The sequence below is a fragment of the Apaloderma vittatum genome, unplaced genomic scaffold (genome assembly GCF_000703405.1).
Source record: "Apaloderma vittatum isolate BGI_N311 unplaced genomic scaffold, ASM70340v1 scaffold15638, whole genome shotgun sequence".
NCBI classification, from domain to species: Eukaryota; Metazoa; Chordata; class Aves; order Trogoniformes; family Trogonidae; genus Apaloderma; species Apaloderma vittatum.
Window position 1 is genome coordinate 1 of NW_009731376.1, and position 13,654 is coordinate 13,654.

At 42.6% G+C, this 13,654-nt stretch overlaps 2 protein-coding genes across 2 annotated transcripts; both read left to right on the forward strand.

Annotated features, from left to right (window-relative positions):
- The first annotated feature begins 264 nt into the window (after positions 1-264).
- On the forward strand, positions 265-5,378 carry KCTD9 (potassium channel tetramerization domain containing 9). The gene is made up of 12 exons (XM_009875164.1): positions 265-423; positions 527-648; positions 1,291-1,334; positions 1,426-1,522; positions 1,851-1,909; positions 2,524-2,652; positions 3,264-3,331; positions 3,434-3,529; positions 3,951-4,100; positions 4,476-4,581; positions 4,853-4,986; positions 5,164-5,378. The coding sequence occupies exons 1-12, from the start codon at positions 265-267 to the stop codon at positions 5,278-5,280; spliced, it is 1,281 nt and encodes a 426-aa protein (XP_009873466.1). The 3' UTR covers positions 5,281-5,378.
- Positions 5,379-9,248: 3,870 nt separating this feature from the next.
- On the forward strand, positions 9,249-12,036 carry GNRH1 (gonadotropin-releasing hormone 1 (luteinizing-releasing hormone)). Its single transcript, XM_009875163.1, has 3 exons — positions 9,249-9,389; positions 10,003-10,098; positions 11,995-12,036. Exons 1-3 carry the CDS (start codon positions 9,249-9,251, stop codon positions 12,034-12,036), a joined length of 279 nt encoding a protein of 92 aa, XP_009873465.1.
- The last annotated feature ends 1,618 nt before the right edge of the window (positions 12,037-13,654 follow it).

Here is a 13,654-nt window from a genome sequence, read left to right on the forward strand (position 1 = left end):
CGCACCGCGGCTCCGCTCCCGCTGGGCAGCGACAAATAAAACTGTTAAAAACCTCCGCGGTCACGTCTCGGGAGTGACAGTAGTTGAGGTTTCCAGGCCCAGCCGGTGCACGAACAGCCCAGGGAAAGGCCCCGCGATGTGGTTCCCCGTCATCCCGGGTTTCCGTGGCACAGGGTCAGTGTGAGGGAGGGTCAGTCGTTGGGTTAGAGCGAGAAACGAGATCAGGAGAGACTGAACGAACAGCAGCGTTTAGAGAAATAAGCAATGGAGTCGTGGGTTGTTACGGTACCAACGCTTCCCGGCTGCCGCCGACACCTCGGTACCACCCTGAGCGAGCAGGGCAGGGCAGCGCAGCTGGAGGCAGCCGTGTTTCGAACACCAGAGTGGTTCTGCTTGCTTCCATTTTTCAGAAGAGATCCACAGGTATCTCCTTCCCCCCACCAGAAGCCACTGACAGCCCTGCTGAGAGGTCTGGAGGGGCAGAAGCTGTGCAAGCGGTGCCTGTAGCCGCCTCTCTCTCCCGCAGGTGGTGGCCGTGTACGGGACTCTGTCGGATTTGCTGTCCGTGGCGAGCAATAAGCTGGGGATAAAAGCCACCAGTGTTTACAACGGGAAAGGTGGACTCATTGATGATATCGCTTTGATTAGGTAAGGCTCGGCCAATAAAAGTCAAATCACAGATGCAGATGAAGAGACTTACCAGCCTATTAATCCTCTGACCTTAATCAATAAGCGGTGCTTTCCCAAAAAACAGGTGTTATCATTCCCAGTCAGTGTGCCCAGAGGTGCTTTCGTGCCTCTAGGAAAAATAATACTGTCTTTTGAACTTCAAAGCGTTTCTAGCCCGATGAATCAGAACTTGATACAAGCTGCCTTGTAACATCCACCTGTGCTGATTCAAGTGCAGCGTGTGTATTGGGAAAATCCCTCTAGTCAGCACTTGGGTGAGGTTTTTCTGAAAAAGGGTCCAACTCCAGCATTGCTTGGGCTGCACGGGATACTCCCAGAGTTGGGCAAAAAGCAACTCTTTTGTTAATCTAAACTGGTTGAGTAACAAGTGATCCCTACCTGGCTGATGCAGGTAACGTCTCTAGTGAAGTCAATTCTATTGCAATCCACTGGAACCTGCAAAATTAAGATAAAAATCAAGAATACCAGACTTCTAACTAATACCAACTGATGGACATGTACCTGAAACTAATGAGAAGGGTTTCCACTGTCACTTAGGTCAACAAAAAAGAATGATTTTTTTTTTCTTTCTCCTCCTCCCCCTGCCATTTCCCCTTTCAGGGATGACGATGTTTTGTTTGTCTGTGAAGGGGAACCATTCATTGGTAAGTCTCTGAAATTCTTATATTTAACCTTCTGCTTATTGGAAAGAGGGGTAATTACACAGTAATTACTGTGTCTTTCTCATCTGTATAGATCCTCAGACTGATGGGAGACCTCACGAAGAACTAACAGGGTCGCACACGGATTGGTTAACGCTCAACGTCGGAGGCCGATACTTCACCACTACACGGTAAAAATGCAGCTGTTTGGTTTTGTTCTTAAAGGTCCTGATCTCAGTAAAGTAGTTACAGCAGCTGGTGGGGTACCCTCAGCTGGGGAGGCTTCAGGAGCTTGTGCAAAAGAGCTAGAAAATAACTTACTATGGAGTAGGAGGCCTTTGACCTCCACAGCTTTCTCTGTGTTTCATATTTGCGACTATGATTTTGCAACAAATTCTTAAACGGTTTACATGTGAAGTAAAACCGGCGTAAAGCCTGAAAAGGTCTGGTTTTATCCTTTGAATATTTCAATGCTTGCATTCGATGGTAAAAATAAAATTGCGCTGCCTTGTTTTCTAGGAGCACTTTGGTTAATAAAGAACCTGACAGTATGTTGGCCCACATGTTTAAAGATAAAGGTTAGTATATTGAAATAAACTTTATTTTTTAGGCTAAAAAATCAGCAAAGTAGGCAAAAGGCACTGTCAAATTGAGACTCCAGTTTGTACTTTTAAAACATCAAGAGTATGTTAATGTATCAAAGCAGAACATATTATCTTGTTAAAGTAGAATTATTTCTCCATTGCCCACGTAATGCTTGCTGTCTCACAAACAACGTACATTCCATCCAATGTTAATATTTTGAGATCTTCATTTGTTTGATTTTGGATCTTTCCCTTACTGTTGCCTCTTGCTCAGCTTTGTCAACAGAATCAATGAGCAAAGGCTGCACGAGACAGCCTTTAGGAAACGGGGGCAGACTGAGCTGTGAATGCTGCTTTTATTCTAGCAGTTACCCTCATGTGTGTGTGAGAAATGTTTTAATTATGTCGGTACATATTTGTAACAGGAGTGAGTTCATTTTAAGGTGATTTCCTGCCCCCCAATCCCCTTATTTTTCTTCCTTTTCTCTAAGAAACACCCTTTCAAGTGGAATATTTCATAGTCCAGTACCCTTTGTTAGTAAAAAATCTGAAGCAAATGCTTTTCTATTAAGATATCCAATTTAATTATATATATGTTGTGGAAACAGATGCTTGGGGCAATAAGCAAGATCATAGAGGAGCATTCCTAATTGACCGCAGTCCGGAGTATTTTGAGCCGATTTTGAACTATTTGCGTCACGGACAGCTCATTGTAAATGATGGCATTAATTTGCTAGGTGAGTATTACCTGTATGACAGCTCCTGAATTATTACTCTGTAGAAGTTAAACTTTGCCCACAGGTAAACACGATAAAGTCAGTGGGACCTGTCTATGCTCAGCTAAATGTTTGGGATTTTTCTTCAGTGAATTTATTCTCAAGCATTGCAATTCCACATGCTTGGTTTAATCTACTGTTCAAACATATTTACCTTCAGAGCATTAAAAATCCTCCCTACTGGATTAGTATATCTGGCTGTAATTCTGGATTTGGTATCTTTAACCTAATACTGGTATTGGAAACATCCTTTCTGAGTTACATTTTTCTTTTAGATGCAACCAAGCTCGCTTTTCTTCTATCCAGTTACATCTAATATAAAGTATATGGTAGTTTGTGCATTTCTTGAGACTCCTTAAATGTCAAGTGACGTATTCGTCTTTGCTAGTGTAGCAAAAAATGTGTAAAAGCTGATACAAGTAGGGAAACGCAGTTGAATTGATGCCTCTGCTATAGTAAGGCTGGATTATCTCAAACTTCCTGGCATGCTCTTGGCGTGGCTCCGCACTGCCTTGCCGGCAGGAGAAGCAGCGTGCCCTTTGTAAATAACAACTACTGCTTTGTTTTGGTAGGTGTTTTGGAAGAAGCCAGGTTTTTTGGTATCGATTCACTAATTGAACATCTAGAAATAGCTATTAAGGTAACTTGTTTTCTTTAATACATGAATGCACATGTTCTGTTCTTCCGGGCAATATATAATTTAGTCTTGTCCGTATTAGCTTTTAAACAACTCTCTCAACAGAATTCCCAGCCAGCTGAGGATCATTCTCCGATATCTCGAAAGGAGTTTGTCCGATTCCTACTGGCAACCCCAACCAAATCTGAGCTGCGGTGTCAGGTGCGAAAATGCTGACTTGGTCTTGATCAGTAGCATCGGTGTCGGGTGGTGAAATATCCTATCGTATGAAAACATGAAATTCAAACCACGTGGGCTTCCTCCCCACCTTTTAACTGAGTTTTGATTCCAAGCTGTGGCAGCATGACCTTAACATGGAATTCAAGCTTTCCTTCTCCAAGGTTGAAGGTTTCCTGGAGGAGCAATTTGTTAAACTATTCTATTTAAACCTAAAATGCACTCGCACAACCAAGGAAAATGCTTGATAGCTTTGCATTTATATTGCTTTAGTCTTAAGTAGTCGAGTACGTGGTCTTATGTATTTATATACACATGTACTTAGGCATGATTCTCTTCAGTGTTTTGCGTTCAGAGCCACACCTCATCTTCTGTAACATCTTGGGGTTCATTCTTTTGGTTTTAGGGTCTCAATTTCAGTGGAGCAGACCTTTCACGTCTCGATCTGCGATACATAAACTTCAAGATGGCCAACCTGAGCCGTTGCAACCTCGCGCATGCCAACCTGTGCTGTGCAAATCTCGAAAGAGCTGACCTCTCCGGATCAGTGCTTGATGTAAGACTTGTTGCTTCTTGCAAAGTCTGGGCTGTCCTTTAGTTTTTGTAAGGGAAGAGGAATTGGAACAAGCAGATGAGTGTAATAACATGTATTTCTTCGATGTTCTCTGCGATCGTTCCTAGTTAGATCACTTCAAAAGCTTTCTGAAGCTATCTTCAAGAAAAAAAAGGGCAGCGAGTGAGAATCATCTGCCTTCCTGGTGATAGAGAATTAATAGCAGAGCAAGTTTTTACGCTTCCTCACAGTAAAAGGGCTGTTGTGCTTTAATAGGATTCAGTTCCACAACAGAAATGAAAACCGTACTCTGATCACTTTTGTTATCGTTCCTCTTCGCGCTTTTATGAATCTCACCGACGTGTCTGTCTCGATCAGTGTGCGAACCTGCAGGGGGTGAAGATGCTGTGTTCCAACGCAGAAGGAGCGTCTCTCAAAGGGTGCAATTTTGAAGATCCATCAGGCCTTAAAGCTAATTTGGAAGGTAAGAAGCTTTGGCTGTTGGGGGCTCCGTGGAACCTGAGCCAGGTGTTTGTACATCTACGTGGCGTGTGGGAGGTTTAGCTGGGATTTGTACAATCCATGTTTTCCTGCAGAGAGGCCACAAAGACCAGACTGAGCGTGTGACTCTAGTCATTACATTCCTAGTTTTACCTTGTCCTCTATCTATTTACATGGCTCTGAGGAAGCATCGTTCTGGAGGCAACATGTTTCTGACTGGTTTTCCTCATAAAACTACTCTTTGTGTATGGTAGGTGCTAACCTGAAAGGTGTCGACATGGAAGGCAGCCAAATGACAGGAATAAATCTCAGAGTTGCAACGCTGAAGAATGCAAAACTAAAAAACTGTAATCTTAGAGGAGCAACTTTGGCAGGAACTGATTTGGAAGTGAGTTACGATTCATTTTATACACTAACTAGTCAGCTGATAAAATTTTGGGGATTGCTGGCGTTTGGCTAAGTTTATGGAAGTTTATGTGGCTTCTGTATAAATGTAGATAAGGTAAAATTTTGAACTAGGTTCTGGGTATGTTCAATTAACATTTCTTTTTCTTTTACCTTTTAGAATTGTGATCTATCAGGCTGCGATCTACAAGAAGCTAATCTGAGGGGATCTAACGTAAAAGGAGCTATCTTTGAAGAGATGCTGACACCTTTGCACATGTCTCAGAGCGTCAGATAGGGAAGAGACTGTGCCGAAGAGGAAGGAATCAAAACATTTATTGTGACTTTCTTCACCTTCTCCCCTTATTAAGTTAGAAGTAATGGTTATTAGACAACTTAAATTTGCGGTAGTGCCTCTTCTTTGATCCTTTTTGGGGGAGAAAGCTTTTGTTTAAGAGGTAGAAACAGATGCTGTTTCTGCCTTTTTGAACAGAGTGAGGAAGCGGGCTGGTTCTAGAACCAGAATGTGGCTGGTTTGGGGCAGAGGGGAGGGTTAAACAGATTCATTGGTCAGCATTGCCTCACTTTGGAATGCATTTTAATTTATAAAGCACAATATATGCAATTCTATTTATTAAATCTGTAGCTGCAATATGAATAGAAAATGTTATTCATGTATAGTAGCAACAAAAGTTCAGGTTTACAGTTAGACCAGTGTATTTACAGTTAGTTTCTCCATTCGTGCACAGTGTATTAAATGACAGATGTGGTTTAGACGATGTCCACAGGATGTTTTCAGGTACTCTCTGGGGTGAAAACAGTAGTTAACGGTCATCACAGGTAACATATGCCTTGCAGTGGGTTGAATGCAGGTATAGAACAGCTTTATCACCTTTGAAACTGCGCAGTGGAAGCTGCTTCCACTGAAGAGATCTGCCTACACAGCAGATTTAGTTACGACTGAAACACCCCTGTTCGTAATTGGATGTCTTATTTAGTCCTTTCCAAATCAGTGTGAAATTGCACTATCAGTCACAGCCGGTAAGAAAAGTTCTCCGAACTGGAGTACCTGTAGAATTTTTTTCGTTAATTAAATGTACATAGGAAAACAAAATACTGTGTCACCAAAGTAGAGCTAAGCACTGGAGCCTCAGCACATGCTCTGTCCTCTCATCGTTACTCCAGTAGATGAATGAACGGCACCCACGTCCCCTCCCTGTACTATGCAAATACCCTTGTACGCTGAGTCCCTGAAAGCACGGGCATAATCCTTCTCCCAGCCAGATCTTAGGATTCCACTTTGGGCCTGCTTCAAGTGGCTGTAAAGGCATCTTGCAAAGGGCAAAGTGCCCTTTCCACACCTGCTTTAACTGTGAGCAAATAGGGAACCCTGTGAGTTCTGCGGTGCAGAAAGCCTCACACATCTCTTTTGGTGGTGATGCACTTCACTGAATAATCCATTTCCATGGTAGTATCAATCTAGTTCTCATCTAACACAACTTTTATTTTATACACAATGAAAAAGCACACAAACTATACCAAAAAAAAAAAAAAGGTGCATCAAGAACTCTTACCTCAGATGCTTACTTAAAACACCCCAAAGTTCAAACTAACCTCGAACCTAAGGAAACACAGCCCTTACCGAAGTTAAGAACCACTGTATCCTAAAACTTACAGAATGTGACACCGGGAGCAGCAGGTCGAGTTCCACGGGTGGGTTGTCTTTTACCTGCAGTGCAGATTTCTTGTCCTCCAAACACAAGTCTTCTTGTCTCAGTAGTTACAGAAATGCTGCTTTGCCAGCAATCTAGAAAGAGTAGTTCAGATCTGATTTGTCTGGGGGGGAACTGCAGGATTCTCCCTTATTTTCAGGTTGGGTTGACTCAGGCGTCTGGCATGAACTTCTGGGACTCAAAATCCCACGGCCATGTGGTTCAGAATTGGGATTTTGTTTGCTCTAGGACACCACCCTATCCTGGGTGAAAAACGCCTGCAGCTTCAGGGGAACTATTTCAGTGGGATTTTGGAGTCCTTTTTCTCATCACTTCTGTGGAGAGTGATGTACATGTTGCAGTAGAAGAAGATTCCTAGGGCTAGAGAAATAAATGAATTATTTTTCTTTATCATATTTTGTAGCTGGCAGAAGTTAAATATTGTATGGAGAATTCTATTTTCATAATCACTGTGTAGAAAATATATTTGAACTTTCACTGAAGCACTATGTTTTGAATAATCACAGCATGTGGCATCCTTCATTCACAGATGAATTTAAGGTACCTCTTTTGCTATGACAAAGCTGTACGAATAGCCCAAAGTGGCCTGTTCAGAAATGGCAGGTTCCAGCCTAATTTAAGTTGCATTAATAAAATTGTTAAATATTTAAAGTGTCTTGGCTGTCTTAATTTAAAAAAACCAACTCAATCTTACGTGACTTACGTGGGAAGGACACCAAGTTAGAAGGCAGCTTCTCGCTTTGAGAGCTCCTTCTATACAAACTTAAAAATATTATCGCTAAAGTTGGTTTTGCCTTTCGGGACTCCTTGACTGTCGCCCAAGCCCCTGGTGAGCCTAGCAAAAACTAAGGTTATTTAAAGGTGAAAAGAAGATGTTGTTCATCCTGAGGGATGACATTTGAAGAAAGACTTCTGACTCTAGCCTAGAGTTTAAGAGCAGCCGTGGCCCAGCTCCCTACCCAGTAGGTAGGATTTCCCTCACCGAAACAAACTATTTTCACAGCCTGACGGGTTTATCCATCAGCTGACGTTAAATGTTGGCTACTCTTGCCCTGAGTAGGAGGAGTATTAGAGCAGGAAGAATCACTCTTTGCTAGAGTCACTAAATCCTTCTTAAATTATTTACTTAGTAAGTTACTTTTAATCCACTAATCTCAAAGAGGTCATGGGAGCAGGAGGAGAGGATGTTTGAAGAACACCAAACACGATACATTGAATTGCACATAAAAGAGTGTACAGCAAGTCAAAATAGCTGCCAAATGGATTTAAAAAGAATTCTGCAATCAAAATACTGAATTTAACTCTTGCATGCAAATAGCTATCAGCTCCTTTTTAACACTGCAGTGCATAAACTATCAGGAATGAAGAGCATGCATACACACACACATATATATATATATAAAAAAGTCCAAAATAGCAGTGACAGAGCCCTATTTATGAGAGCCTAACGTGACAACAGAGCATGTTTACAACGTAATGTCCTTTTGATCAGGTTAATACTTTGCATTTTATAGGGCAAAGAATATCAAAGCACCTTAATTTAAATATTGAACTTCCAAAGGGTCCTGCAAAACGCCCTCAGTAATCATCAGCTCGTTTACGCACCAAAGGACAATTTCCTTGGTGCCTGACCAAGAGAAAGACGAATTCCTCATCCATTTCACCACCTGTAAGCCCCTCTCAACAAACACAAACTCACCCAAGAACTTAAAAATTAGCAATAACGGAAATAAAATACTGTGTATTTTTCACAGGGCAACAGCAGTCAGCTAGATCTGAACATCAGATTTACAGCCTCTTAAAAGAAAGGCTGCGACTTTCAGAGCTGTTAGAGAAAACACCTGCATTTAATAGCTACACCAGGGGTGCTCCAATTATGTGCTTTACTTCTGCTGCATTACAGCAGTTTTAAGAATAAAATTGCAATGTGTGGGATAGAATTAGCTAAAGTTACCTGCTGTGCAAGGCTTGGTCTTGGGGTGGCTGTGTATAAAAAGTGAGATGACAAACATACTTGCAGGACATTTTCCATCGGTGGCGAGTTGGAGTTGTTCTGCAACCTCTCTCAGCAAGCAGGTAATGTGCTTGAACAACAAACCATATTCCCTTTTTACTTATTCAGTGCTCACAGATGCTTGTACCAGAAGAAACTCGCATTAGAAGAGACTGCAAAGAGCACTTTTTAAGGAGTGGGAATCTTAGAAGAAAAACTGGCCAAGCTCAACACATCTGTCAAATACCAAGAGGGACTTGCACATAACCTTTTGAGGTCTAGACATTCCTAAAACTCTGAAATCAAAAATCCTAATTTAGATCTTCATCCAAATTTTTCAGATGTTAAATCTCTTTATAATGAGCTAATCCACACTTTGAGAGGCTCAAAATCCAGCTGTGGCTAACAAATAGGCACAAAGCCACCAGGGTGCAGAAGATCAGAACTGAGGATTCAGCAATGTAGCATTTTCATAACTCTGTAAGATAAAAATGGAGCTGTAATGTGGTTATGATCAGAGCTGTTTTGTTCTCTCACAGGATGGAGAAGCCCAGGAAGATCGTTGTCGGCGTCCTCCTGCTTGTCCTGTCTGTGGAAACCTGCTTGGCTCAACACTGGTCGTACGGCCTGCAGCCGGGAGGAAAAAGGAACGCGGAAAACCCGGTGGAATCGTTTCAAGAGGTAGGTTCCAGACTGTGGAACAACCCTGTGTTTTAGGTGGGTCCCTTGTCTGTAAAAGATACAAGCAACCGAGAGGGGGCAGAGACTTTAAGGTGTACGGGTCCATCTCTTTCCCCACAAACACACGTACATATGTACATCACACACTTTTTAAAGCAGTGATTTGAGAGCTTGGCATAACCAACAGTGCTGCCTATTGCAGACGGATGGCTCTGAAGGAGAGATGGAAGTTCTGAGTTCCAGGTTAAACCTCATTTCGTCCTCTCCCTGAATTTCAGCCGATGCTCGGACGGGCTGTTCCATGACAATGTTCATCCACTGCCCTGAGAAAGTGGCAATGGGCCGCTCTGCTGTGTAATCAATTAGACGGGAAGCAATTAAATGACAAAGCAGATGTGGAAGGTTCTGTCCACCAGTGGTTCTTCCCATTCTTCATGTGCGGTCCCTCGTAAAATCAGGATGGCAGAGCTGCTGTTAAGTTTACCGTAGCACCTCGGAAAGGGGTGAATTCAAGCTGTGCAGCGGGACAGCTCCACCTTCCTCTGTGACTAGGGTGGAGTTGCTTTAGCAGACAGATCTCCTTTCCTGAAGGCTGTATCACTTCCCAATTCAGATGGCAAAGGAAATGGAAAAATTAGGGGAAGCGCAGAAGACCGAATGCCCAGGCTCGTATCAGCACCCCAAGTTCAGCGATCTGAAGGAAGCCCTGGTAAGTAATGTGGTTCTAATTTTATCACTGTGGGAAAATCAGGGGACTGGTCCAGGCTGAGAAAATACATGAAGGGAAGAGAAAAAAGGTGATGGAGGAAGAGGAGGATGAGGAATGTAAGTTCAGTTCACATGTGGCAATACTGGCTCTGCCCTTATTTGCCTCATTCTCAAGGACCTCAGAGCCCCAGTCCTAGGACAGGACTCCATTCTTATGCTCCCAGTGTAGCAATGTCATTACTCACTAAATTAAAAACAAAAAGTCAGACACATTCTACCTTAATACAAATCTCTGCAGCGTTCACAGATGCTTAACTTCAAAGGCACACTTTGCCAGCTGAAGGATCAAGCCATATGGAAGCTGCTGCTCCCCAGGTCCCAAGGCTGGGAAATGTATTTTCCATTAGATGCTCGAATGCAATGACAGCACAGACTTCACACACAAACTCACTGCTAGAGAAAGAATACTCTCAAGCAAAAATGTGCTCTTTAATTAATATAGCAACACCTTGATCAGGCCAGATGGTCACCACTTTGTGGGAAGTGTCTATGAGCTGTCCTAAAAGTTGAAACACTCAATCTGTACTTCAGTTTCGAAGCCAAAACCAGAAGTTTCAAGTCTGCACTGCAGCCTTCCACTGAGGAACTTGGCCCAAATAAAGGCATATAAACTCAGTAATAGTAAAGCAGGCAGGTCAGAGTCTGACTTAGATTGGATTTTCATGCAGAAACTATAAACTACCTACAAAATATCATTTTTAGGTCATCTTTAATCCTATTTGCACTGAACATAAAATGGAATATTTGTCCCTGACTGGCTTCCAACAGCACTACTTGCTGCATGAAGAGCCAGCAATAGCAACTTCCTGTGTTCAGAAAGTTGGGGTTTTTTACTGCAAGAGACTATGTTAAGGCAGCAAAAGATACCAGAATATTTACCAGGATATTTGCAATGAGTCCTTGATACTTTTTGCCTACCGAGGGAAACTTGGCCTTTCCTTGTAGAGCTGAAGGCATCCCCCTATCAGATTCCTAGGCTTGCTCAGAAACTGTTGCTAATCTTGCATATAAAATGTAAAAATTTTTAAGCCTCTGCATCAAACACCTAGTTCAGGTATCTTATTCCTGTGGCATAGCCTGAACTATGTGGCCTTCTTATTTCTAGCTGCTTAATGACTTGGAAAACAAGTTAAACTTTTTCCAGATGCAGCTTTACCAATGTAATGGATTCCTGGAGTTGCTACAGGAATATTATGCAATGAGAGGGGAAGTGTCTGGAAACAGTCCACCCCATGGAAAAAGCTTTTCAAATTATCTTCATCATTTCCTGGAGGAGCTGGTCGCGAGTGCAAACACAAATCCACCTAGCTACGACACGTAAGGGGAAAACAGAACATACTCAGACAGCACATCCAGCCAAAACAGAATGGGAAGAGGGCAACTGTGCCGCTTGTACCGACCCTGTGGCACTTCTGCAAGCGCAGCTTTCTTGTCTCGGGTCTCCTGGCCAACTGCTTAAGCTCTCGGAGCCGTTCCACACAGCGATGCTTTGTGCAAGTTCACGCTCCTTGTCCTCAACTGCTGTCAAAGCGTCGTGTTCAACAGCTGTTGGGTTGCGCTCCAGGAACTGCTGCAGTGGGGTGGACCCATTAACAGATGTAGAGTTGGTCGTGAACTCTGGGATGAAAAGAGCCATTCTGAGGGGCGGTTACGTTATACTGTACCGTCAGATCCACGGGCAGGTGGCAGAGATTGTGTCGGGTCAGATTTATGACATTCTAATCCCTCTGTCCAATGGACACCACAACACACATATTTTGGCATCTGACCAGGCTTTAAAATTCCATGATCAAAGTTATTTCTTCTCTTTAATAAAGGGTATGATGTGTTTTTACAGGAAAGTCTGATCGAAGGGGAAGCTAGACGAAAGAAGATGTAAACTCAAAGCCAAATGGAACAATGGACCCAGAATAAAATTTCAAAGCTATCTTAAAAACAATTCATCTCCAAACGGCTTTCGCTTAGATTGCATTATGTGAATAAATACTCTGGAGTTACATTGAAAGAGTAGATGATAATTTTTGTGTCTATTACTAGCTTATATGGAAAAGAGAACACATTCCAGTCCAGTGGCTGGGACTCAGCAGCAGAGTCTGCTGTGTCCTGCACCCGAAACTTGGACGTGACAGCTTTTGTTTCACACGTACAGACAATGCCTGGGCAAAACACTGTCTGATCTCACCAGTCTCTCACTAAAACAGGAACATAACTCCTCTAAAAACCCAGAATAAACTCACCGTTGGAATGTAGTTTCACTCACACTTTAGCAGTCCATGTACCAAAGACTTCCATATGCTCTTCTTTTACTGGTTCACTCATAAAAACTACATTTATTTTAAAAAGTTATTTACAAACTTTACAGCAGTTAATACATTTTTTAAAAAAAGTGAAAATGTATACATCTTGCTTTACAGATTTAGTGAATCATATGTCATTTACCCAGGGAGATGCAGACTCCCTTTCAAAGCTTGGCTCCTACTCTTTCCTCAGAGCCAGTTTAAAAGCTCTATTTTTTGCTGATTCAACTGCAGAGGACTAAAAGAAAAAGAGGAGAAAAAAAAAGAAAAAGGTATTCGCGGTGGGGTTTCATTAAACCATCACATCCAGGATCCCAGAACACTCACCAAAATATATTACACAACATCCACATTCTCCTGAATTCAAGACCAACACATCCCAAGTTTTATCATGTCGTGAAACCTTTCCAACACCAACCACGAAAAACTCCCTCAGTTAATATCACGCACAGAGGGGCTGAAATTCAGAGCTGCCGGGGACTTGCAGCTGTTTAAACCCCTCGGAACTGCAGACCACGCGTGTGAAAAACAGCTTCAAAGCAGGCAGTCAGGCACGTCCAGGGATTTCAGTGACAGCCTTAAATCCCCACAGTAAGACCGATACAGCCCAAAGAGATGCTCTTCACCCTTCCAAGCTCCTCTGCACTCCCTTGTGCGCTCTCTCTAGCGCCCACAGTGCTGTCCTAAAGGTGCTGTAAGGAGCAGAATTAGGTGAACCTGCTCTCGAAAAGCCTCTCTCCTGCCACGCAGCCAAGGAAATCACATTATTCGTTTGCTTTCCCTCTCTGACACAGTCCTAGGAAAAGCTCACTCTGGTCCACTTGGTCATTTGGTCTGCAGCAGTAAATGCATCATAGAGAATTTATTAATTAAAAGATAAAAATCAAAGAAAGGAGCAGGGTCAGGAATGTTTTGGCTATAAAAAAAAAAAGATTACAGTTAAATTACAGACATCTTAAACCTATTCCTTCCATTTACAATTATAAAAATAAATAAGGGGAGAAAATCTGAGCCATCAGCACAAGTCTAACTCACTGTTCATGTGCGGAACATCCGCTGGGCTGCAGAGCGTGAAGGTCATTAGATGCAGGTTCTCAAAAGCCACAGCACACACATTACAGCATTTTCTGCCACCGCAGATCACAGAGCTGCTCTCCCTGGAATCGGTGTCCTTTCCTAATCCAATAATCCACTGAAATG

Coding starts and splice junctions, on each gene's coding strand:
- KCTD9 (XM_009875164.1), top strand. CDS start 265: ATGGAGTCGTGGGTTGTTACGGTACCAACGCTTCCCGGCTGCCGCCGA. Junction 1,335..1,425: donor TGAAGGGGAACCATTCATTG/GTAAGTCTCTGA, acceptor TCATCTGTATAG/ATCCTCAGACTGATGGGAGA. Junction 1,910..2,523: donor CCACATGTTTAAAGATAAAG/GTTAGTATATTG, acceptor TTGTGGAAACAG/ATGCTTGGGGCAATAAGCAA.
- GNRH1 (XM_009875163.1), top strand. CDS start 9,249: ATGGAGAAGCCCAGGAAGATCGTTGTCGGCGTCCTCCTGCTTGTCCTG. Junction 9,390..10,002: donor CGGTGGAATCGTTTCAAGAG/GTAGGTTCCAGA, acceptor TTCCCAATTCAG/ATGGCAAAGGAAATGGAAAA. Junction 10,099..11,994: donor GCGATCTGAAGGAAGCCCTG/GTAAGTAATGTG, acceptor GTGTTTTTACAG/GAAAGTCTGATCGAAGGGGA.